The sequence below is a fragment of the Brassica napus genome, chromosome A9 (genome assembly GCF_020379485.1).
Source record: "Brassica napus cultivar Da-Ae chromosome A9, Da-Ae, whole genome shotgun sequence".
Lineage (NCBI taxonomy): Eukaryota > Viridiplantae > Streptophyta > Magnoliopsida > Brassicales > Brassicaceae > Brassica > Brassica napus.
In genome coordinates, this window is record NC_063442.1 from 31,359,914 (window position 1) to 31,384,748 (window position 24,835).

General features: G+C 35.5%; 3 protein-coding genes and 1 long non-coding RNA gene across 11 annotated transcripts; 1 reads left to right on the plus strand and 3 right to left on the minus strand.

The window, feature by feature from the left end:
* Positions 1–2,175: 2,175 nt before the first annotated feature.
* Positions 2,176–5,816, plus strand: LOC106429757. 6 transcript variants are annotated; one of them, XR_007316484.1, is made up of 9 exons: positions 2,183–3,854; positions 3,926–4,015; positions 4,135–4,177; positions 4,275–4,380; positions 4,472–4,591; positions 4,708–4,910; positions 5,021–5,095; positions 5,163–5,447; positions 5,520–5,816. It is a non-coding gene; the product is annotated as an uncharacterized LOC106429757 (long non-coding RNA). The 6 variants fall into 6 exon arrangements; XR_007316485.1 differs by having other exon boundaries at positions 2,176–3,854; positions 4,275–4,365; positions 4,472–4,910; XR_007316486.1 differs by having other exon boundaries at positions 2,177–3,854; positions 4,289–4,365; positions 4,472–4,910.
* A 3,864-nt stretch (positions 5,817–9,680) lies between these two features.
* On the minus strand, positions 9,681–12,392 carry LOC106429805 (SUN domain-containing protein 3). The gene is made up of 3 exons (XM_013870557.3): positions 12,088–12,392; positions 11,669–11,891; positions 9,681–11,603 (listed from the first exon to the last, which is right to left on the minus strand). The coding sequence occupies exons 2-3, from the start codon at positions 11,820–11,822 to the stop codon at positions 9,769–9,771; spliced, it is 1,989 nt and encodes a 662-aa protein (XP_013726011.1). The 5' UTR covers positions 11,823–11,891; positions 12,088–12,392; the 3' UTR covers positions 9,681–9,768.
* Positions 12,393–13,711: 1,319 nt separating this feature from the next.
* Positions 13,712–18,702, minus strand: LOC106429788 (SCY1-like protein 2 A). 2 transcript variants are annotated; one of them, XR_001285873.3, is made up of 15 exons: positions 18,117–18,702; positions 17,936–18,040; positions 17,746–17,853; positions 17,489–17,671; positions 17,164–17,290; positions 17,012–17,073; positions 16,828–16,914; positions 16,634–16,720; positions 16,270–16,383; positions 15,813–15,941; positions 15,577–15,639; positions 15,307–15,468; positions 15,086–15,204; positions 13,968–14,997; positions 13,712–13,875 (listed from the first exon to the last, which is right to left on the minus strand). XR_001285873.3 is itself a non-coding variant. In XM_013870534.3 (14 exons), the coding sequence occupies exons 1-14, from the start codon at positions 18,606–18,608 to the stop codon at positions 14,103–14,105; spliced, it is 2,733 nt and encodes a 910-aa protein (XP_013725988.3). In that variant the 5' UTR covers positions 18,609–18,702; the 3' UTR covers positions 13,890–14,102. The 2 variants fall into 2 exon arrangements, 1 of the variants encoding a protein (XP_013725988.3); XM_013870534.3 differs by lacking the exon at positions 13,712–13,875 and having other exon boundaries at positions 13,890–14,997.
* A 126-nt stretch (positions 18,703–18,828) lies between these two features.
* Positions 18,829–24,353, minus strand: LOC106429786 (vacuolar sorting protein 3). Of its 2 annotated transcripts, none has more exons than XR_007316487.1 (14): positions 23,122–24,353; positions 22,744–23,019; positions 22,416–22,612; positions 22,163–22,304; positions 21,395–21,670; positions 21,229–21,301; positions 20,847–20,895; positions 20,400–20,685; positions 20,203–20,258; positions 20,010–20,078; positions 19,791–19,902; positions 19,585–19,674; positions 19,301–19,484; positions 18,829–19,210 (listed from the first exon to the last, which is right to left on the minus strand). XR_007316487.1 is itself a non-coding variant. In XM_013870533.3 (14 exons), the coding sequence occupies exons 1-14, from the start codon at positions 24,193–24,195 to the stop codon at positions 19,118–19,120; spliced, it is 2,964 nt and encodes a 987-aa protein (XP_013725987.1). In that variant the 5' UTR covers positions 24,196–24,352; the 3' UTR covers positions 18,829–19,117. The 2 variants fall into 2 exon arrangements, 1 of the variants encoding a protein (XP_013725987.1); XM_013870533.3 differs by having other exon boundaries at positions 19,301–19,471; positions 23,122–24,352.
* Positions 24,354–24,835: the final 482 nt, after the last annotated feature.

The window sequence follows — 24,835 nt, forward strand, 5'->3', positions numbered from 1 at the left end:
GAAAACCTTCACTTATAAATACTTGTTTGCAATTCCTCCACTTCAAGCACATTTCTCTAAAATCTATGCTATTTGCTTCACACATTTTGTTGTCCTTGAACCATTTTCATACCTGTAAAAATTATTCCATAAAAATTCACATTAATGGTCATAAATGTAATCAAGAACTAGAAAAAAACTTCAGAATTGCAACATACTTCAATTACTTCTAGTGCATAGTATATTTTGTTACACTTAATAATTTTTTACAACCAAAATTCATGTATTCATCACAGTAACGCCAGTTTAATATTAACTAGGTAGAACAAAAAAAAAATTGTTCAATTTTTAATGAAATATTTTTATATATTAAGATTTTTATGTAATTTATGTGTTTTCAATATTCTATAGAATACTTTTTTGTACAACATACATATATTTTAAAGTATGAGATGATGACGATGTAAAAATATTATTAATAGGTCATTCAGTTAAAGTTTTACACTTAGTCTATACATTCAAGATACTATATTATACAAAAAAAAATCAAAATCAAAGTGTATAACTTATATATTAGCATATTTGATTACATAAAAACTTAATATCATGGAAAATTTACCCTGGCCGGCAAGTAGAATGAATAAAAAGAAAAGCTTAGAGATTAACTTCAAGAAACTCTTCATACTTAGCAACTACTTCAGCGAAATAAATATAATCTAGAGGTAACAAATAAAACGGGTATTAGAGTTAACTTATAGCATTATAATGAGCAGCTAGAATTTTATAGTATACATAAGTATAATTTTATTGGTATAATATCAATATATATATATATATAGATATATTATTCATTAATGTGGAACAATGAATAACAATATGTTGAACAAAATCCAATTTTTAGGGAAAATATCTGTGATAATTCATATTTGTGTGATTTTTTCCTAATATATATTTATCTTGTACTTAATTGTACCATAAACTGCATAGAATCATAAAAAGATACCAGAGTTCGCACGGGCGTACATGTATTTTTTCATTTTACTAATGTAAAACTTTGATATATATAGTAATTACTATTTTAAATATATGATTTATATAGTAGCGTTATATAGTGTACTTATATTATATTATTGTTTAGGTTTCTTATCCAACATTATTGATATATAAAATTTAATTTTAGTTAAGTTTTTTACATACTACTACATTTTTTGAATTTGGTAAACAAATTTATAATCTCAAATAATCAAATGGAGCATCTTTTTCAAGTGTATTTTTTTTTTCAATTTATATAGTAGGCTTACAATACATTTTAAAATTTTATATCAATTAGAATAATTTATTTTTAAAATTTTATTTTTCGTCAATTTTTTTTTACAAAAGAAATATTTATTTAAAATGCTCTAGAATATTGATTATGAAAATATTATAGATTACAGTCATAAATTTTTATTCTATATGTTGCATTTTAAAAAGTTATACTTTAGCATCAATGATTTTGTTTTGTTTCTGTAAAATTTTTGATAGTAAAATTTATATATTTGGTTTTTAAGTGTAGAAGAATATCTATAAATAAACTATTAAAATTTCAAATTTTTATAACAGCATATTTTGTAAATACCAAAAGAATTAAATGTTAAATTATATATTATTATATTTTGAATACAATCATTTTTAGATAATATATTATTTTTAATTTTAAAATAAAGAAAAGTTAAAATAATAATACATATAGTTGTATACTTATCAATATAAAAGTTTAACATATGCTAATAATTTTATTTTGCATAAATAATATTGTAGTTTACATATTTTAACCATTTTCAACAGTGAATGATATGTCATTTATTTATTTATATGAAATTATTTTATTATGATATAATTCTGTCATATTATATTTTATTATGATATAGAATATAAATATAAAATTTATAAATAAAAGGCATAGAATTTTTTTATTTTTCGTTTTAGAATAAAATTTTCACATTAATTTATATTAATATTATATTACTAATTACAAATTTTATTTATGCATTATTTATAAAAATATATTTGAAAGTTTTAGTAAGATTTTGTTAGATTTTTCTCAACAGATTTTGTTATATCTAAAAATAAAAGTTAAATTTTAGTTAAGATTAATTTATTACTAATATCTTAAGGAATTACTAGATTTTGACCCGCGCTCGGAAGCGCGGGTTTTTGGATTATAAAAAAAAACACAATTTGATATCAATTAGCATTTTGAGATTGTTTTACATTATTACGTTACAGAGTCGTATTATATCAAAGAAGGATATTTATTTAGATTTAATTAGCTTATTTGAGATTCTCTATGTATATTTTTATGTAAATTTCTATTAGGCATATGTACTTTATCCGAACCCAAAAATTTAAACCAAAACTGATCCAAAAATACATATTCAGTTTGGTCAATTTTTAAAACAAAGTATTTATTGGGTATACTTTTGAACCCGCAGGTCTCAGTTAGGTCCAAGTTTTATCTGAGATTCGATCGGCTAAACAAAGTACCCAATTGTTTTGTGTATATTAGGCATATCTGGATATTTAAGATTGGTATTATGGATATTTTAAGTTAAAAGGTGATGCTATCAAAATTTACTTATATATTTCAGGTATTCAAGTAAAATTTTGGATATTTTCTGTTTTTAGTTCATATTTTTGGTAAAGTTTTGGGTTATATAAACTATTTGAAATTTTAAGAGTTTTGTTTGAGTTTTCAAAAAATTTCATGTTTCAGGTATTTTTGTGTGTTTTGGGTATTTCAAATCTTTTTGGGTTTTAAATTCAAATCGGTCAGACCCGTTATGTAACCAAAAATTATAGTTATTTGAATTACGAATCTGAACCGATCCGGAACCAACCCGAATCCGAACTGAAATTTTCAAATATCTAGTTGGTTTAAATGTCTAGGACATAAAAGGAATCGATCCAACTCGGCCCGAAGACCCAAATATTAAACTTTACTCTCTCTCATTATATTTGGTGTGCATTTTATAATATTTTTATTTGTTGAGTTGATAAGACTTAAGATTTATTTAGCATATTTTTTTAATTTAGTATTGCAGTCCCAAATATATAATCTAATAACATAATATGAAACTTTCTATATTGTCCACAATGTCTGATATAATTTGTTTTGTTAATAGTGTTGATATTGGTATAGCACGTTAGTTAATGGTAGATGTTATAAGTTGTAGATCCTATAAAGGTCAATTACGTTTGGTATTATATATAGATAAAAAAGTGGATCCAAAAAAATATTAGAATTAAAAGATAGATTACAATATATTTCTAAATGTTGGAAAATATTATTTGGTTGCTATATAATAGGAGTTCAGTTATAATATATAGTTATATATAATAGATTGGACTAAAAATGAAAGGGTACAGTAACCTTGTATAAGTAGATTTTTCAAAACTAATTCTCTTTTAATAGAATAGATTAAAACAACTGAAAAATGTTATATATTTGATTATTACTATAAATAACTAAATAAGTCATCTTACAATATTATAAGGTGAATATATACTCAAAAGGAGAAACATGCCACCTCAGATTAAAAAAATCAACCAATGATATATTTTTAACTTACCATGTCAGCTCACTCTTTTCTACAATTTTATCGTTTCTTCTTCAAACATTTGTCGGTGGTCACTGACAATATCTCCACCGATCAACTTCCTTACTATCAATATCAGTAACCGTACCATTCAACACAATACTCTCTTCAACTTCTTCCCTTTCCCCAACCTAACTATATATATGGTGAGATTCAAGACCAAAGTTTCTCACATCGTCATACCCAAAAGCACCAGCCTGATGAAACTCCAAGGCTAAAGCACGAATATGATATCATGTGGGATATCAGTTCTGATTGCTTCGTAATTAAGTTCCACGATTTGAACCTATCTACTGTTTCTTATGCAGATCAACCATTAAAAAATGGCATGTGATGAAGTTGTTGATGAGTTGGATGAGAACGAGGAAAAATATGAAGAAGATGACCAAGAAGTAGAGGTTAAATGACTACTCTCTGTTTATATTCCGAATAGAGTTTAAACAACTACTCTCTGTTTATATTATAGAACTAAAACCACGAAGTCTGATTTTGGTGGTTTCCCTTTCTTTTATTGCAGTCGCCAGCTGGGATGTTGGGTTAGTGTACGTGGAACCATGAAGGTTTGTTAATATTAGTTTCTGATTTATATTACAAAATTTACATTTCTCTTCCTTGACACAGAGAGATTAAGAATTCAAGGTTAACATTGCTTTATAGTTGTGACTTCACAGACAGTGACTGAAGAAGACTGGACTATGCGTCTATGCATGACGGTAACTATTGGCCTGATCATCCTGTCATGATCTACGTGAGATGCTCAGAGGTGTCAACTGTTTCATTTTGGTATACGTGTGGTGTGTATACATTAATCTCAAACGTATCTGTTTATTTTTCATGTTTGCTCATTCCAAAAGGTCTTCCTTGGAAACAACAATGTTTATGATGTAGAAAACCATGAGCTTCCTAGGCTGGTTTATTTTCTCGTGAGACCCGGATTTGACCATCATAAGAAGGCTGGCGCCATGAATTCGTTGGTAAGTAATTATGCTTAATCCTTAACTGTATTATTTTTAAATGATATATATGCGTCTCTCACAAACTTATTGATTCTTTTGTCTTTTTATGTTGTGCTATTCATTGAAAATACGAGTCTTGGGAATTTCAATTGTGCCTTATCGTTTGAAAGTCGACTGTTATCACTACATCTACAATAGCAAAACTCTAAGAGGAGCAATGTGTTCTGTGGTGGCTTCTCAGTCGAGAAAGAAGATTTGTTATGTTCACTACCCTCAAAGATTCGATGGGATTGGTATACACGACATATACAGTAATAGCAATGTTGTATTCTTCTATGTAAGTACACAATACTTCTATCACCGCCTTCCTTCTCTTGAGTCATAACCTAAGTCTTAGTAATCTTAATTGTATTCCCACTTTGGCACTGGTGTTGTTGCTACCATTAGCTTCATTGGAAGCAAAAAGAACAATCGCATCGATGCTGGAGCTTTGCACGAGCCACTGAAGAGAGTTTTAAGGAGGTATTATAAAGACCCAAATATAGTTTTACACGCCAGTTTACCCTAATTACTAATATACTATTTGCAGCACTTGAAAGTTGAGCCAACAGATCCAAAACAAGGCTTTCTTGATTTTTGTTATCCCCCACGACAAAGAGACATTTCTTACGATAAGAAATGTACTATATATTATCTCTAGACACATTTCTGCAATATTTTTTAGAGGAGCTAGAAAATGAGGAATCTGAGTTTAGAAATTCGGACTTACAGCTCGGCCTTGCGACTCTTGAAAAAAAGTGTTTTTGAACATCGCTAGATGATCTGAACTAGAAAGTGCAACCGCTGAAGGAACTATGGTCACCCGATTTAAAAGGTAAATCCAATTGTACATATAAATATAAAATGTAACAGGCATGAGGAATTCCACTAAATTATATCATTGTAGGTATAGATATAGATACCAGTGAGAACCAGATTTGTTGGGATCCTTGGCACCAAATGCAGAGAATTCTATTGGAGTACTGGTTGAAGTTTACTGGCAACAAGATGGGTTGGGATAGATGGCAATAGTCCACATCTATTTTTTGGTCAAAATGTTAATTATTATAGTTCACATTGAGTTTTGTGATTGTTCAGTGTGACCAAAGTATCGCAATGTATATGCATGTTACAGAATGAAGTTCGTGACTGATTTGTTTGCTGACATTTGAGCAACCTTTTTATGATAGGTTGTCTTTATTAACAGATATATGAACTTATAGAAGATAGCAAACAAACTAACAAAATATGTTTAACTCTTTAATTTAGTAGATAAGTATATAAGCTGCATAAATTTTTTCATGTTTTCTGGCCAACAGTATCATGTTTTGTTGATATATATATACTTTTTCTGTATTTAAGCTGCATAAATTGTTGCAAGTTTTTCACATATAACAATTAATTTTTATTGTTTTGCGTTCTGTTTTACTATTTATATTTAAACATAAAAAATTAATGCATTAAATAAAAATCAATATAAAGAAATATGTATCATCATTTTAAAAATATGAAAGATTAGTATTTTCCTTCATAGATCTCTAATGAGGGACAAAAGCTACTAAAAAGACATTCTAACAAATATAAGTTTACAAGTAGTTTTAATATTAGTCAGAAAGTTTAAAATATAAATTATTTTATCTGATATTTTTGCAACTTACTATTTTCGACCACATAATTTAAAAAAATCAGAGATAAATGATTAAAGGCAAGTTATCTAATTTCATAATGACCAACACAAGGAAAATTTGATGAAATCTCTCATTTATGGTATTTTAAAATGACAAAATACATGCCAGTTTTAGATAATCATAAGTATGAGTGATCGAAAAACCCAAATCTTCGATAACAAACATTAACAGAAAATAACTAAAGGTAAGAAAAAAACATAATGAAACTACCATGTACGATATTTTATAAATTCCGGGAGACTTTTCAATGGTTAGTAGCAATTTAGACTTCCGTCTTCTCTCAAATTGTTGATAGACACATATATTATACATCTGAGTACATTAAAATGAGAATATTAACCTTCTTCAGCATGACAAATTATGATACTTCTAAGTTATACTCATTTAGTATTGTGGTTAAGATGATTCTGAAATGGGTAGATCATGGAGAAGGATTCACGTTCTACACTATGAAGAAGGGTAAAAAGTACACATTCTGATTATTTTGCTGATAAGTTTAACGCTAAGAATATAAGTCATTATCATCATAAGAAAAATAAAGTAACAATGTAATCCAAGTAGCTTCACTCTATATAATGGATTGTGTTATGTATATAGCACGATTTTAATTGTTTATTACCATACATACAAAGTAAAATCTTTCTACTTTCTATGTTTACTGGTTAAAATAAAATCACACTCTGATGAATTAAAACAGAGGAACGCAATACATATTTTTCATTCAAATAAGCTCATAGAAAAGTATTTTATTTTATGTGTGTTATAATGAGGATAAAAAAATTATTATTTTAAAAAAATATTTCTAAATAATTAATTTATATATACAAGTGTTGGATATGAAAAATATTTAAGTAAATGATTTTTCATATTCAATTATTTCAAATATTTGTAGTAATTTTGCCATTTGATCTCTTTTGTTTAGTCAAATTATTTTAATATTTAAACTAATTGCATTCTATCATTTACATCCAAACATAAAATTATCCAATAAAATTGAAATGCACTTCAAAATTTTATTCAAAAATACTAAAACGTAAGATGACATATACACTCATATACTACTAAGTTATTTTCACATACTAAAATATTTAATATTTTCTAATAATACACATATCCTAACATACATATTTTTTTATTAAAAAATCCTTAGGTCAACATAATAAAAGGTTATACTTAAATAAAACAAAGATGAAAATTTTCTGATAAATGTGACAGCAAAAGACTAACAGGATATCAAAGTTGATTTGTGTAAGTGTTTTTGGATATTACATTACTTAAGATTCACATAACATCAGAGAATTATGGCATTTTGTTTGTATAATGTATTTCATTGGAAACAATTCTCAAGTTAAGATGATTTGAACATATAAACGTTGACTAATTGTTCATAAGAAATTAGCATATTTCGTTTTAATTTTTCAAATTTATCAAACAATTTAAATGATTTAATATAAAATGATATAATAAACTAATTAAAAAAAATTATTTTTACATAACATTTAACATATAAAATATATAAACTTTATATACAAATAAACCTCGCGTAGCGCGGTAAAACCTTTAGTACTAAAAAATTAGTGGAATGGTTCTAGTATGACTCTTGTATAGTGAATTTTTAGTAAATCTATTTTAATAGAATAGATAAAAATATTAATTACAAAATTTTATTATATTTTTTTTTGAATTATACAAAGCTATCATGACCCCACAGAAGTGGTCCAGACTAGTCATGTGTTGCCACGTATCAGTCATCTGTCCTTGGCGATGCTGAAATGTTAATTTCTCCGTGGCCGGGACTCGAACTGTAAAATTTTATTATAAGCTTATGTTTTATGCCAAAACTGTAAAATTAGTTTTTTTTCGCCAAAACCAAAAATTTAGCTTTTTCACCAAAGTTGTAATTGGATTTTTCCGCCAAAACTAAGAAATTGTGTTCCATATCAAAACGGAAAAATGAGTTTTCCTGCCAATCCATAAAATTGAGTTTTCCTGCCAATCTATAAAATTGAGTTTTTCAACCAAAACCAAACAATAAGAGTTTTCCCGTCAAACCTACAAATTAAAAAATTGATTTTTCTCACCAAAACCGTAATATCGATTTGTTTTGAATAAACCGCAAAATAAAATTTTCTGTCAATTTTGCAAAATTGAGTTTTTCACCAAAACCAAAAAATCAAGATTTTTTTGGTAAAACTGCATAATTGTAATTTTATTTTCAAGATTTCCTAAAATTGAATTATTATTTTATAACAAAATTGTGATTTTCTCATCAAAATCTCAAAATTGATTTTTTTCCGTCAAAATGTCAAAAACGAGTTTTGTATAATGCCAAAATTAGATTTCTTCGTATAATGGCAAAATTAATTTTAAGTCTAAATTGTAAAATTATATTTTATTTTGTTCTACCTAAATATTGTAATTAATAATATAAATCATGTTATTTTTAGTCTTTTTAACTATTAATATCAAACGCTATTATAAAACTAGAACCAAACAGTGTTGGATGCAACATCTACATGTTCAATACAAAAAACAAACATGGCCACAGTCTAGAGACTCTAGACAGTAATGCATCTCATGATCATGTCACTGTTGATTTGAACAACCTTTCCTGATATGCTCCACACGATGGGAATGATTCGCGCTTTCAACTGGAAAAGGTTGAGAGCATAGTAGCATACATATGCTATATATACGACACAAGAATCAAATTCTCAAAGAACACAAAATTTTATTATAAAGCGTACAACATGGTAATAATGAACAACGACAATTCTTGACGATTATATAGATTCTTCTCCGTAAGGTACTTTTGGTTTATGGACCTCTTCCTCTACGCGATTTAGAGGGCGGCAGATACATAGGAGCGGTAGGAGGGAGAGGGGACTCTAGAAGCCGTTCTTGACCTGCCAATTAGCAAAACATATACATCACATATATACGCAGAAATTATAATGACCACAAGTTAAAAGTACAGAAGCAAGAGGCAAGAGCTTGGATATGTAAACTAACGTAGGTGGCGTTTGGCCTCGGCTACTTTAACTTGAAAGGAGATCAATAAGATCAGAAGAAGCAAAGAGAGAACATAACCAACTATATGTGGTGTCTCGGTGGTAGCCATTGATTAAGATAAACACTCGACTCTCTATCAATTCCGTTTATAACAAGACAAGCTCATGCTATATAATCTTTCTTTTTTTCAAAAAGTTCATGTGAAAGTATGAAAAAGAGACATCGTTGAAATTGTAGTACTCACCTACTACAATTATTGTTTTTTTTAAAAAAATTCTACAGACCTCTTGATAGTTGACTAATTACTTCTTGAACATACATGGATCGGTTAAGTTCAATAGTCCGGTTCAAGAATGAGTCGGGGAGTATATCCGGTTAAATCGAACTTAATTTAAATCAGTAACATGGCTCTACAGTGTAAAGGAAAAAAAAAGAAAAAGACCAAAACTCTTATCATCAAAGAGACAAAACGAACATAATGAATGTTGAGCAAATCAATAACAAGATCCAACCCCCACCACCTGTCTTCTCTGCTCGTCCTGTCCCTATACCGACCAAAACTGCAATAACCGCCATAGTCCCAAAACCTATACACAAGGTGAACACTATCAAACCTTTCTTCTCCATCCACTCCACTCTTTGCCAAACTTCTTCAACCCTCTTGCTCACCTTTTCATTCTCTTTCTCAGCTCTCTCCATCTCTCTCTCTACTCTCTTTCGCCACTCTTTCATCTCCTCTGCTTCACTCACCATTCTCTCTTGTCTCTCCTTCATACCTTCCACGTCAAGTCTCAAAGTCTCAATCACTTTTTCTCTCGCCTCGGTTTCGTGGTCCATCTCCTTGAATATGTTCCCGTATCTTGTGTTTAGTTCCTCTAAGTATCTCTCTAGAACTGATAGGTTCACGTCTAATGACCTTAACTTCTGCATCAGTATCTTCAGCACTGTGTCTCCTGGCATTCTGCTTCCTGGCTGATGACGCCTTACCTCTTCCACTGGCTCTGTGATCTTATTACTAGCCATTGATGCTTCAGCTTTTGCTACCGTATTCTCTGGTGAGGTTTCAAGTTCCTTTTCTCTCTCTGTGGAACCATCAACTCCTTCAGAGGACTCTGCTTGCTGCTTTATTGGCTTCTCCTTCTGCTCAGAATCTCCCTCTCGGGTGTTGAATGTATTTTTGTTGTCTTCCACAGCTATCAAATCCTCCAGCATCCGTTCTACGGCATCCACTCCATAGACTTCGACTAAACTCAAGGTGCAGTAGAACTCTGAGCCATAATGACTAAGAAGTCTTAGCTTCAAGTATCTGACCCACTTTGGCTCCACGAGTGTGAAGTTCTGCTCTTGCTTCACGTTTGCAGCTGTGAAGTTACCCATGTGAACCCATGTATCAGTTGGATAAACCAAGGTGCCTTGAAGCTCAAACTCTTTCAGATTGGACGAGTAATGCTCAAAGTTGGCGATCTTGATGGTATTGACCAACGTTTCTTCTGAAAGCTCTATGACAACGTATTTACCTTCAGCAGAACACGGGTTCCTGAGGTACTTGTCGTTGTCCCGGCTTAGAATGCTTGCAGCTCCTTTTGCTTCCTTGTTAGAAGACAGAACCTTTGCGCCTTTTGAAGCAGATGCATAGTTGTACTCTTTCCCTCCAGGCTCCATCCTGTGAGTCACACCGCTGATCTGACTTGATAACGATTTGTTTCTAGTGTGAGAAGCTCTGCTCTTGAACTCATCAAGGCCAAGCGGAACAGCACGAGAGAGTTGATCAGGCTTTGAAGCATTGATCTCTTCTGTACCATTCACTGGATGTGTTTTGTTCATCTTCTGATTTTGCTTCAAAATATCATTGTCTTTGTTTTCTGTATCATTCCCGGTGCCTGTCTTGTTTGTTTGAATTTGCTTAAAAAACTCATTGCCTTTGGTGTCTTCTGTATCATTCCCTGTGCATGTCTTGTTCGTTTGACTTTGCTTCAATAACTCAATGTCTTTGCTCTCTGCATCATTCCATAAACCAGTCTTGTTCATCTCACTTTGCTTCGAAAAGTCAGTGACTTTGCTTTCTGCATCACTCCCTTTGGTATCTGTCTTGATTGTCTCACTTTGATTCGAAAAATCATCTTTGTCTTTGCTTTCTGTATCTTTCCCTGAAACTATGCTATTGGTATCTTCTTGCTTCACCGACTTTTCTTGGTCTTCACTTCCCTCAGGCTCTACTAGTGGCAGCGCATCAAAAGGCACAGCAGTCTCATCAGGATCAGATATTCCAACAGAGTGAACCAAAGGCGCATCTGCAAGTACACAAGAGTTTGGTTGTTAGAGATCATTCACAGAAGATGAAAAGAAGAAACTTAACCTTTAGCACCATCTCCAAGGCTGATCAACAAGGAGGAGAGGAAGAGGAGTAGCCAAAGGAGGAAAACAAGAGAGAGAGAGACTTTGTAGAAGCTCGTCTTCATCCCATTAAAACTCTTGTGAGAAACTCTTCTTCTAGCCAGAAGAGTTTGCATTGCACATCCAAAGCCAAAGAGAGAGAGGAGAGCAGTAAAACGAATTAGACACACAGATCACCAGACGCCCTGTGTTGTCATCAGCAAAGCAAACACACATGTTCTAAAAAGCTCAACCAAAGAACACAATAACATAACATATTCAGACATTTTTTTACAATAACGATAAGCAAGATCTGACGAATATTTGTAAAAAAAATTAAAAAAAAATGATCACACGAGGACCCTGAAGCTCAATCTTTGTTTGATGGGAGAAGAGAATGACCTGAGAAGGAATCGAAGAAAGGAGATATGATGAGCCCCAGAGCCTCGCCGATTAGGATTCAATATTAGGAGAATGATCTGCGCTGACGACGAGGCGTAGACGGGAAAGCAATATCTTGTCTCTGGGAGAATCTATAATGAGTAGGTCTATGTCACGCAGAAACTAACACGAGATTTAAGCGGTTTGCACCGTGTAAAACAAAAAGAGTCAAAAGCGACTTGAAACTGAAATCATCGGCCAGTCGACGAGGATGAATGAAGACGACGATGACTTGTTCCAATTTTTTTTAGATTTTCTTTTTTTATTTATTTATTAGTAAGGTTTCTTTTCTTTTTTTTTTTGTTGACAAAGGGCATCATACCCTACTCTATTAGTAAGGTTTTTAATTTGTTATTTTTTTTAATCAACTATTATTATTCTTTTTTTTTATCAATTTTGTTATTATTATTCTTTTTCAAGAGTAAAAAATACTCTACTTTGATAGCGCAAAACAATCAATTATTTTTCCTTTTTTTTTTTTTGTGATTCCCAAATATTGTGCTAATACTACTTGTTTTTGTAAAATTCAAGTTGTAGCATTGTTTTTCCTGCTCAGGCCCCTAGATCTATGTGACAGTATATATCTATTTTCTACTGACATCCTCAGCTATTTTGGAAATCTATAACCACAATCTTGAGTGAGACAGTCAATGTGCAAGAATTAGAAAAAAAAGAAAAAGATATTTTTGAGGCCAAGAAAAAGCAGGTACATAGTTCTGAAGCGTATAGTAGTTATAATTCTTCTTCTTTAATAATCCAGAAAAGGTGTGTATTGCGTGTGACCCACTACAAAATAACATCATCTTAATTGCTGATTTGGAATTATTAGGGGGGTAAAAAGCCAATAAAAGAGGTAAGGTCCCACGAGGTTTGATGAGCTGTGATTGTGCGGTTTCGGCTCGTTAACGTGATTGCCAGCTTGGATTTGTTCCCTTCCCTTCTTCTTGAAGTTTGTAATGTAATGTAATAAATCTGAAAACAAAAAGTCCATTATTCTAAATTTGTTTGTTTACACTTTAATCCGGCTTTCTGTTTGACTAAGATCATTGGATCAAATCGTAATTTACCAACCCATTATTTAATCAAACCTACCATCAAATATTCTTTGGAATCTTTAAGAAGATTAATTCCAACAAATACAACTCGTTGCCTCTGTCTTATCTCACTAATTCCTTAACTAGCCAAAGATGGGCTTTCTAAATAGTTCCATTAATACCATTCATGTTTATACATGAATAATCTTACTCGTTACTGCTTTTCGCGCGCAGGGTCTTAGACCAACCACTCGAAAAATTGTTAAATCACAAAAATACACAAAAACCGAGAGTGAACGGCGGCAAGCAGACCGGAAATAGGCGATCTAGATAAGTAAATACTCAACCCGTGAGAAAGTTATTACACACGCAAAAGTTCAAAGAGACAATTCAACAAACACAAAAGTTCCAAGAGACATTTGATAGTTTTTATCCGTCGATCATTAGGGACACAAAACCTTGTTTTAGACTTATGTTGTCCACACGAATTGAGTTGAGTTGATTGATGCATCAGAAGATTACTATCATATAATATTCCAAACAATGTGAAAAGTTTAAATCAAATGAGAAGGATATATTATCATGAATAACGATAGATACGATTTTTCTTTGGAGCATGTATTATATCAAATGCAAGAGAAAATATTATGTACATGAAAACGATAAACATCTCCTACAACATCCCACTGCACTGCACAGAAACTCGATTTTAAATCTATGATCAAAAAAAAAAAAAACTAACGAGATTTAGCGTCACTATTGAAGAAACAATAATGAGCAAAGATTCAGAGAGTTCAGAGAAAGAACCTGTGGCTGTGATTTATAATAATAGATGGTTGAATGTAGCCTGGAGAATTAACAAAAGAAATGACCAACCCACTCACTCACTCACTCTGAAAATGTTTTTGACCAAACCCAATGTTGTCTCAACCAACGATTTCATCACAACAGATCCAACAGCGATGGCTGCTCAGTTTGTTGCTGCTTCGAACCACTTGACCTTGACGTAGATGTCCCAGTTCTACCCCTTCCCCTTCCTCTTCCCACGGCTGTCGAAGGTGGTGGTGCGAGTCTCATTGCAGCTTGCTCAGTTTTGCTTGACTTGAATATGGAACTGATGTCTGCTGGCGGCTTTTGGTTACTGTATGAACTGCTTCCGAAAGACAACGGCATTCCTTGGTTCTGATTTTGAATCCCAAAAGAGTTCATAGGAACTTGGTTACCTGCACTGATACCTGAACCCCCTTGAGAAGAGACGGAGGCATTGCCAAAGGCCCAGAAGTCGTTGTTAGCCGTTGGAAACTGCTTCATGTCTGTTTTGTTGTTGCTCAAACTAGAACCACTGTTGTTCGGTGGAGGTCGAGTGGCAGCGGTACCGTTGTGGAAACCCCCAGAAGAAATGGAAGCACTGTTGGCTCGTGGAGGCCAATTAGCAAAAGGGTCTAGTTCATCAAAACTTGGAGTTGATGATGTTCCACCTGAGTTAAGCCGTGCCTCATCATTAGCTGGCTGAGAACTGACATTGGAAGATTGTCTCGGTGGCCACTCTATATCAACTGGAGCGCATGTCGTTGCCACTGTTGTCCTGTTCGATGGCTGTGGTGGAACTGTTGAATTGTTAAACTGGGAGTTTGCGGGTGCAGGATCTCTCGAAGCAGAACTTTTGGTCGGGATGGCCCAGTCTTCATCCCATGCAGGACTGTTCTTTGCTGCAGAAGCAACCTTCTCAATTTTTTGGGTTGGTATTGGAAACTGGGTCCCATCAGCAACAGAGCCTGGTTTTACTTCCGGAACTCCAGAATCATTGACTGTAACTCCCCTTTTCTCCTCTATTTTCCTGTTCCAAGACCAAAAGATAGACAAAGCAGACGCTAAAAACAACAGTACGCAGTTGTAAACAGGGCCGGGAAAGCTCGGAGGTATACCTGAGAATATCCTTGACAAATAGCATATATTTGGCAAACTGTTGGACGTTCAGTTGTTGGGCAGTGAGAAGCGGTATAATCAAGGGAAGCACGTGTTCAGCAGTGAATTCAATTCCATACTGGAGAAAAATTATGGAGAGCGACAAGTAAGCCATCTTATACGCTACCACAGCTATAAAAGCAAATTAAGATCATTGACACAAGTAAGCTATTTTACCCACCTGCTTGAGAATTGCGTTTGCGACTGCAAGAGTACACATAAGCGTAGGTGCAGAACGATCGACAGCAGTACAGCGCTGAATTGTTTGCAAAATTTCAGTAACAGCGTGTTTATCAAGCGCTTGAACCAACTCTGCTAAGCAGAGCAAAGCATTTACTCTGACCTGCACCACAAGGATGTTCGTATCAAATATGGGTTAGAAGATCAAGCTCTTCATTTAATCTCTATATTTTAAAGGACACAACGACTGAACCAATCAAGGCTAACGTACAGCAGCAACTGTGGTTTTGAGAGCCAAGCCATGAACACGAGGCAAAATTGCTTGCCTTACCACCTGCAAAAACAAATTGGAATAATGAAGAACCGAACAAACTCACCAACGCAACCGAGTTGCAGAACCAAAATTCTAATGCATGTGAAACTACGCTTGTGTAAGCCACCCATCAACCCACAGGCATGTATCATCCATTCAGATGAAACTCATCAAATAACATATAAATTCATCACCTGGCCATCAAGTTGTTTGGCAACAGATGTAGATCTTTTCAGAACTTCCTCTTGTATCCGGACATCGTTGTCATTGTAGGCTCGGAGAAGCAAAGGGAGGATATGCGAAGCAAGATGCTCTGTATTAGTCTACACATTTGAAAGAAAAAAAACACTAGTAAAAAATCTGAGGAAGTAAGATAATAATAAGTAGGGAAAGTGATTCCATTTTTAAGCACTTTCATGATTGGAGAAAAGACGAAAATTGAGGTTTGAATATGAGTCAGCTTTAGACAATGAAGGTCTTGTATTGGTTTATGGCAGCATAAGAAACAATGTATGGCTGTGGCATTGCCATTCATTTTAAATTGTAAGTAATGACAATGATAAAATACTTTACACCTTCCTACTGTGCCAATTCAGTAGAACTTAGCAGACTAAAATCCCAGTTTTGCATATACGCGGGTTAAAGATTTACCTTGTTAATTATAAGATCTGCACGCTTTACAAGCAACAACAGAGTATCACCCGTAGCAGAACTCAAAACAGGAACAAGAGCTGGGAGCGTTGTCAACTCAAAGTCATTCTTATCCTGCAAATTGTAGTTTAACGTTTCAAGCATTCATTAAAACATGATAGAGATTGCCAAAAGTCAATGCAAAGCAACTTCCAAGTTTTCTACAGATGACAGGTTAATAAATAGCCGGTTTCTATTTGTGCAATCCAAGACAAAAAAAAAAATCATCTAGAACCAGTGGTAACTATAAGTCTCATACAAAGAGGAAAGAAATGCATGGAAATCTAATTGACGGAATGCAAAATACCCAGATTAGAAAAAGCACCTGAGACTCTGCGATAGTTAGAACCATAGGAAGAATCACTGGCTGCATAACCAAATTCCTAAGTTCAGCACAAAGAGGTGGAAGCACCTGCGTAACAAAACCTAGTTTGAGTAATTGTAACAAGGCAGCGCACTTGTAAATTGGTTTCTTTTTTCTGTTAACAGAATATGGGAAAGAAGCCATAAAGTGACTACCTTATACCGTAATACACGGGAGTCAAAATCTTTCCACATATCTGATAGTGCTTTTAAGAATTCAGACTTTTGCATGTTGTCTCGTTCCTGCGGTAAATAGAAAAATGCCCCCAAAGGTTATATATATTTCCCACTATCTAGATGATGTCTGTCTGAAACGATGATTGAAAGTGTATATACATACAAGCATATGATCAAGGAAACGGAGGGCACGTAACCTAGTGTCGCTTCTGAAAAAATTAGATCCTGCGGGTGAAAGGTCAGGCCCAAGATGTAAGTGCACAAACTACGAGGTAAAACTTGTCACAATAAACAATGAAAAATCAGTATTCCTACCTGTGAAATCTAATGCTGTTGGTCTAAAGGACTCGTTCGTTGATAGCATCCGTTGCAAATCAGATACCAAGTCCGAGGGTATAGATGAGAAAGTTTCGTTGGTTAAATAGTTCAATGTGTTCATGTACTGCAACAAAATTGGAACGTACTATCAATAATCAGCGATGGAAGAGTCAGATATTCAACTAGTTTATATCAGGCAAGTATGAAAATACATCTGAAATGGAAACTAGTTCTGAGGCTGCTTCATTTTATAGAAAAAAAAACACTAATCAGACCGTCTTAGCCTGAAGATTAAACAAATAGGCTTGGGAATTAGAATTACCATCTTGACATTGTTGTGGCAATCAAACAATGGTTTCCGTGCAACTAAATGATAGGCGAGGCAACCAAAACTAAAAATATCTGAAGAAGCTCCAGCTGATGGAGCTTTGCTCCGCACTAATTCAGGTGCAGTATAGTTTAAAGATGGTTGGAGTGGCAAAATCGAGTCTTCAACATCATATTCCTGCACAGGTCCATTCAGATCATAACACAGTCATCATGCAATAAAAGTAACCAATCATGAGTTTAAGTACTCACAGCGTAGTGGAATGATTGCATGTTATCCAAATTCCCAGCCTGTGCTTCTGAAATAGCAAAGCCAAACCCAGCAAACTTCCAGGAACCAGCAGAAGTAATAAGAACATTCTGCAATACAGTTATTGATCCACACAAAAGTTCAGCTTCTAAAGAGATGAACAAGTATGAGTATAAGCTTAGACAAACCAACCTCAGGAGAAACAGCACGATGTATGAGATGTGCGTTATTATGAAGAAAGTTCAACGTCTCTGCCATTTGAAGTAGACCGTGCTTCACCTCCAACAAGCTCATCTCCTGCAACAATCATACTAAAACAGTAAACTAACTATCTTCCATTTTCTCAATCAATTGAGGTATCTGGAAAACGCACCATGGATTTGAGATCTTTCGGCACGTTATCCACATTCTCAACATCTCCAAGCGCGTTAGCCACGGAGGCGAATAACGGTTCCGTAACCATAGCCATAGCGTTCTTGTTCTCGTCAAGCGCCTGAACCACGTGGACCACACCGGGGTGCCTCAACCGCACCAGCTTCCCCGCGTCGGCGCGAATCAGATCGAGAAACGAGTCTTCCGCAGCTTTGGACAATCCCGCTCTGGCGCGAGCCTCGGATAAGGCGCGCTTATCAAGCACCCAGACGCAGACGGTTGGGTACTGCTGAGGCCGCGTGGAGTCACGCGCCTTGGCCGAGTAGAGCTTCCAGGCGAGGCCGGGACCACCGGAGCCGATCTGATAGAGGAGCTCGTAGTCCTGAAGAGGCTTGGGACCTGTAACCTCCTGGACTGTGGTTTGAACCGTCTTCTCAATCACCGCGGCGGTTTTGGCTAGAGCTTGGGTTAGCGTTCTCATGTTAATCGACATTTTTTGCCGGAATCAACAGTCGCTCCAACCTTTTAGACGACGGCGAGAAACGGTGATCGGCGAGAAGCGAATTCGATGAACGAAGCGAAACGAAGAGGATTGAAGATGAAAGCAGAATCGAAGATCGTCTTCTTCCTGTGAGTTGATTTTTCTTTCTCCTTTTTCTTTTTTTCGTTCCAGATTATTTTGTTTTTCATTTATTAGCCAAACAGGTCCTTCGTTGAGAAGAAAGTAACAACAAGGTATTATATAAAATTATTTGCCCGTTTTTAACTGTCACAAAGGCAAAAATGCCCCTACAGAACTACTCCATTGGCCTCCAACGTCTACCACACACTACACTAATCATTGCATGAAGAGTCCTTTGAAGCCTAGAGATGAACTTCATGAAGCTATGTCGAGATCGACTTCATATCTCCTTATGTTGTTCTTTAGTATCTGTACTGTACAGGCTTCTACGTGTTTGTGAGAGATTAGAGGTCAACTTTTAAACAACAGGGCTTCTTCAGCTACCGGTTCACTAACCAACCGGGTTTTATCAGAACATCTCGCTTGAAGTCACGGCCCGTTACTGACTTTGATTCACCCAGGCGTCTGTAACACTGTGAACAAGAACACTAGCCTCAGACAAAAAGGAAGCATGCATGATTGCTTTGTCGCAAGAGAATGTAGTGGGTAAGTTGCGGACTAACCTTGTAACACACAATGGTATCATCAGGGTACATAGCAAATAGCTTAGTTCCTAGGCGGGCGAAGCAAGAATCACAGAGGCTCTCATCGTTTATCTGCACGTGACGTGATCTTTCTTCTAATCTTGCCAACCTTGAATCCACATCTAATGCGCGAGAGACATTGTGTACGATCTGTAGCAATTGACTTGAGAACATTCAGACACTCGAGCTCCACCACATACATATTCAAGAACTTAAAAAGGATTTGTAAAGGTTAAAAAAAAGAGGATTTGTGAGTTATTTACTTGGCCTTGACGATGATGATGAACCCGAGCCCTCAGCATTCTCAAAATTGTATCTGAAGCCAGTTTTAAGGGCATGTCAGGAGACAATTTCTGGAAGAAAAAAAAAACATGATATCAGCAGTATTGATGAACTAACAAATGCAAATGCTGTTAGGATAAGAAGCATTATCAGCTTCATTAACAATATGGACTGTGAGATTTCTTACTTCCAAAACTTGCAAAGGATCAAGTGATTCCCCATGGTTGTGGAGAAGACGAACAGCAGCTTTGAACATAGGCTCTTTGCCATTTTGAGGATCCAGGTACATATCAAGTAACCTAACATAAGTTTCTGTTATAGCGGATTTTAACGAGGAAGAAAGGGAATTCGAGTGATGGGATTCACACAATAAAGCTTATAGATTAAATAATGAAAAAGAACCTACTGCATAAATGCATCTGGTCTTCCAATCTCTACACAATATTGCTCTGCAGCTGCACAATCCTCGAGCTTCCTGGTTCCCACGACAAAAGATCTCGTCAGTAGTCATATATTCAAAATCACCATACACGTATAATGTCTCAAATCTTTGATTAACAATCATCAAAAGTTCAACTTCGTTATTAATGAGAACTTACAGAGCAAGAATTTGAAGGACCACTGTCTCCTGTCCTATCCTTCGGTAAAGTATAGCCTGCCAAAAGTGTTTCAAACATATATCAGAGGATAAAACAACAAGATATCAATTGTTTTGATAGTAGAAAATTTATTGAATAATCTTTGGTGTCACTGCTTTACACACATAAAACGAAAGAAACGAATTTGACACACTAACCTTTTCCAACCACAGTTCTGATCCTTCAATCAAATTCAATATTTCTTCAGGGTCATACAGATCTGAGGACTGCAAAAAGGTCTGCAATCTTTCCCGCACATCAATTTCAAACAGAGAAATATTTCCTACATTGCAATCATGTGCTTCTCTGCTTCCAGTATCCGTTTCTTGGTTACCATTTTGAACTTCAACACACTCAAGTGCTGACTTGGCAAGTGAGAGAGCATATGATGTATGCAGCTGCGGGTCATTATAATCTCTATCTTCAATCAACCATTGGAGGTACCTGGCACATACATAAAAAATTCGATGTGATGAAAATTTCAAAAAGTTCTCACTTTGCTACAAAAAAAACTCTGCTGGACCGTTCCTTTAGTAGTAGTTACTAATAAGTTTTAAGAAAAAGTCAATAGGATGAAAACTATTTATGGTGTAAGTAAACCATACCTCTGTATGATTTCAACTTTTTGGGGATCAATAGCTTGGATCACTTTCTCTGCAACAAGATTAAGAAACAGAAACACTTACATCAATAAAAAGACCTAGTGTTTTATCCACCATTATACAGATTATGTCATGAGGTACAGCACACTATGGACATGAGAATACATAGATTATGTTACCCTGAAACAAAAGAAGTCTTGGACTTCTGGCACTACCTAAGTCATCTCAGACTTCAGCTAAGCCATTATTTATAAATACAAGTCCAAAATAGATCACAGTTCGAAAACCCAAGAGACAGTTGACAGGATGTTTCTAATAAGAACGAAAAGAGATCAACATCCGACTCACAATCGAACACAAATGTCCTGATAACCATGATTCCCACCTGGCAAAAGCTCTTCTGTCCTTTTATCTGACGTCAAGACTTGGATAGCAAACAATGGGTTTATATCTGAAATCTAAAATTGATATCCACAGTCATCAGTTCTGATCGCAAGATGCAATTATTAGAACGTAAAAAAGTCGCAACAACTTAAGGTTATATCTCATACCCAACTAAGATGCTGCAATGCCAGTTCTGGATCACAGGGTTCCTCAAGAATCCTCGCTGCTTCTGCAGCAGCAGCCTCTTTTCCAGATAGCCTAATGAGCTCGTTTTCGTGTAAATAAGGCACCAAGTCATCTGAGTCTTGCCACAGACCAGATGAATAATTCTTCGCAAAGAGACGCCAAATAGCAAGAGCCTTTGCACTCATCCCCTTACTTGCATATAGGAATGCAAGTGTCCGCAGATGTTCAGATTCATTTAGAAGAGACTCCAACTCCTCCTGCACCGCTCACACAAGTTGTACTGTTATCCCTCAAGCAACTTTCTCACAACAAGCTCTCTATTTTTTCATGCATTGTAATTCTAAGGATGTAAAAAGAGTGCAATGTCCACAATAGAGTAAACTACTTAAAATCTTCCTGTTAACAATGCTACTGTGTAGCTTTCGAGACTTTGCTCAAGGGAAGTCAAAACTACAGCATCCTAAGAAGGTTGTCATCGATGCACTTCTTTTGACCACAGTAGTTCACTAAACTTCCCATGAGCTAACAAACTGCAAAGCAGGTACACATACAATACATGATAAATGCACCTAAAAACCTAGGCACTATACTTTTTCTCTCTTTCTAACCAAGCTATAGCTGTCTTACTCCAATATTTCTGTCAAATAAATAGTTTGGCTAGATCCAAGCTACCGATTTCTTATATCTTTCTGTTGTGTAAAACAACGTACCAGTCAATGCTATAAAATATGTGCACTAAAAAGACATACCACAACGCAGTTGTTAACAGAAGATGCAAGATTCTCCATATCTTCAACACGGTTTAAGGCTCTATACAGAAGCATTAGAAGCGTGTCTATTCCCTCTCTTACTGGGTGACTTAAGTCCTTCTCACGTGAGACCTCGAGGTACCTTTTGCAACAGGTAACATGAACTCGTTAAATGCCAATTCCCACCTCTGAGAACAGTGCACACTAAAAACTGTAGAGGAAAAAGAGTACTAAAAAAGAGATATTGTAGCACCTTGTCATGTTTTTGATTGCTGACTCTAATAAATCAGCTCTACTTGGAGGGTTTGAGGAAAACTCTTCGTCAACCGGAGTGTCCATTCCCGCTTTTCTTAGGAAGATGGCTCTCTGGATGGCCGCCAAACCATTATCTACAACATCTTCAAGAGGAGCAGGAGGGGGATGCAACCCCCAGTATCTGTTTCTCGGAACCTGAAAGAAAGTGAAAACCTCAAGGCTTGAGACATCATCAATTGTATGGTTGCAATGTATTTAGTAAATGAACTGTTTAAAACAAATCCAGAGTACAACACAAGTACCCATTGCCAGGAGAACAAATATACCTGCAAAGACCATCGATTAGGATCTCGCATGATAAAAGGAAAAACTTCAGAAGGTTCCATGCTTTCTGACTTTAGAAATTGATTCACTGCTTCCTCAAAGCGCAAATCAAATAGTAGTAGATACCCTATCTGAGCATGAAGAAAAGAAAGCATCTCTTTCGAAATTTCCCCCTCTGAGTCAAGCTCCTCCACCAAGGAGATGGCTTCTCTGTATCTCTTTTTCCTCAAGAGGTCTTTAATCTGTTCTTCATAAGACACTCTCCGATAAAAAATAACCTGAAACATCACAACGAAGAAGTAGACACAATATTCATGACCATTTCTTCAACAAGACATACTTGAGAGAGAGTTGAAGAAGGCCATTATTGGGATAAGTACCTTTGACATGGTAGTAACAGCCAAAAGGTTCCCGTCTCCTGCCTCATCAACCGCCAAAACCGAAGGCCCACACCCTTCAGGACCAAAACTAACTGACTGAACACAAGCACCCGACTTCTTCTGATGTAACTCCATTTTCCCATCCCCTACAGTGACCAAATAGAAAGACAATTCTCCAACAGAATCAGGCCTCCTACGAAACACAAGGCTCCCACCAACAGGCTGACCATTCGTGTCCACAACAACTCCAACATTGTCCACCAACAACAACACCTTCCACTCTTTACAAAGCAATTTAAGCAGCGGCGGATCAGAGACATCAGGCAACGTGAATATCACCCCACTTTGACCAGTAACACACGAGATCAAGCTATACCCTTTATCAGTCCCCGCAACAACATAATCATCAAGCCAAACCAAAGTCTTTACCCCACCAATCCCCACAATCTCCTTCAACACAACAAAGGAATCACCTTTCCCGTCCTCTTCATCACACTGAAGCTCAATCAGCAACATCCTCTCACCAATCGCAACAGCGAAAACATAACGACCTTGATGAAGAACTCCCTCGCGTCTAAGATCCTTACCTTTAAGATCACTCACACGACTCCCACCCCCAATCATCTGAAGAAACTTCTTGCTCGAGCTAGACTCACCTGAAACCTCGGAAGGCAACAGCAACAAGTCAGTACTCGAGGAGGACTCGCGTCCCCTCACTCTCCTAGCAACAACATTGATCCCTTTCAACACCCCACCCAATCTCTTAGCGGGTTGAGAGAGAAGCGAATCAACCAAGAACAAGTATCCATTGCAGAGTGCTAGAACTTTGCCTCTTTCCTGGCCGAGCACGAAGATAGACTCGACTGGAGAAGCGCTCAGCGATACAGTTCCGAGACGCGCGACGATGTTGGTCGAAGTGTCGAGGGAGAGGAGAAGAATGGATCCGGAGAAAGTGCCGAGGTAGACTAGGGTTTGGGAATCGGAGTGAGGGGAGAGACATAGGGATCGGATCTTGTCGACGCCGCCGAGATCGTAGCGGGTAGTGAGCTCCACAACTGATCGAGATTTGGCCATTAATTAGACTAGTTGAACGAAGACAATGGCAGTGAAACGGATTTGAGGAGATTGAAACTCCGGCGATCACCGATCAGTCTTCGCCTAACCGGTAAAGCCAAAAGAGTCGACCATGTCGAGGAGTTCTCCTTTTGACTTCTCAGTACATTTTCTTCGCTTTATCTTCATGGACCAAAAACGTTGTCGTTTCAAATAAAAAGAAGTTTCGATATATTGGGCCGGACAAGGCCTGAGACATAACATCAACCCCCGTAAATAAACTTCGAAGATTTGTAAATTCTTGATGGCTCTTTACACTGGTCTTGTGGTGGAAGATAACTTGTCCATAATTTTGAAATGTTTAATAGATATTATATGATGATGTAATCAATAATTTAATTATTGTTAAAAAATTGAAATGACCAAGCTCACTTTCTATAACTTCTCTATAATGTTTTTTTTTGTGAAATAGATCAGATCTTAATTTGCTAGTTTTATTGTCTTACACTCCCTCTTTTGTTTTTTTTGAGCAAACACACTCCCTCTTTTGTTATAAGTTATATTTTTTATCATCTTTTGTTATAAGTTATTTTGGTTTAAATTACATATACTATAATACTTTTTAATATTTTCTATAAAATAGTTTTCAATATGTAATTAA

Coding starts and splice junctions, on each gene's coding strand:
- LOC106429805 (XM_013870557.3), bottom strand. CDS start 11,822: ATGCAAACTCTTCTGGCTAGAAGAAGAGTTTCTCACAAGAGTTTTAAT. Junction 11,604..11,668: donor CCTTGGAGATGGTGCTAAAG/GTTAAGTTTCTT, acceptor GTGTACTTGCAG/ATGCGCCTTTGGTTCACTCT.
- LOC106429788 (XM_013870534.3), bottom strand. CDS start 18,608: ATGTCGATTAACATGAGAACGCTAACCCAAGCTCTAGCCAAAACCGCC. Junction 15,640..15,812: donor CCAAACAACTTGATGGCCAG/GTGATGAATTTA, acceptor TTGTTTTTGCAG/GTGGTAAGGCAAGCAATTTT. Junction 15,469..15,576: donor TCAAAACCACAGTTGCTGCT/GTACGTTAGCCT, acceptor CTTGTGGTGCAG/GTCAGAGTAAATGCTTTGCT.
- LOC106429786 (XM_013870533.3), bottom strand. CDS start 24,195: ATGGCCAAATCTCGATCAGTTGTGGAGCTCACTACCCGCTACGATCTC. Junction 21,671..22,162: donor CTGTTAACAACTGCGTTGTG/GTATGTCTTTTT, acceptor TGAGCGGTGCAG/GAGGAGTTGGAGTCTCTTCT. Junction 20,079..20,202: donor GTCCTTCAAATTCTTGCTCT/GTAAGTTCTCAT, acceptor CGTGGGAACCAG/GAAGCTCGAGGATTGTGCAG.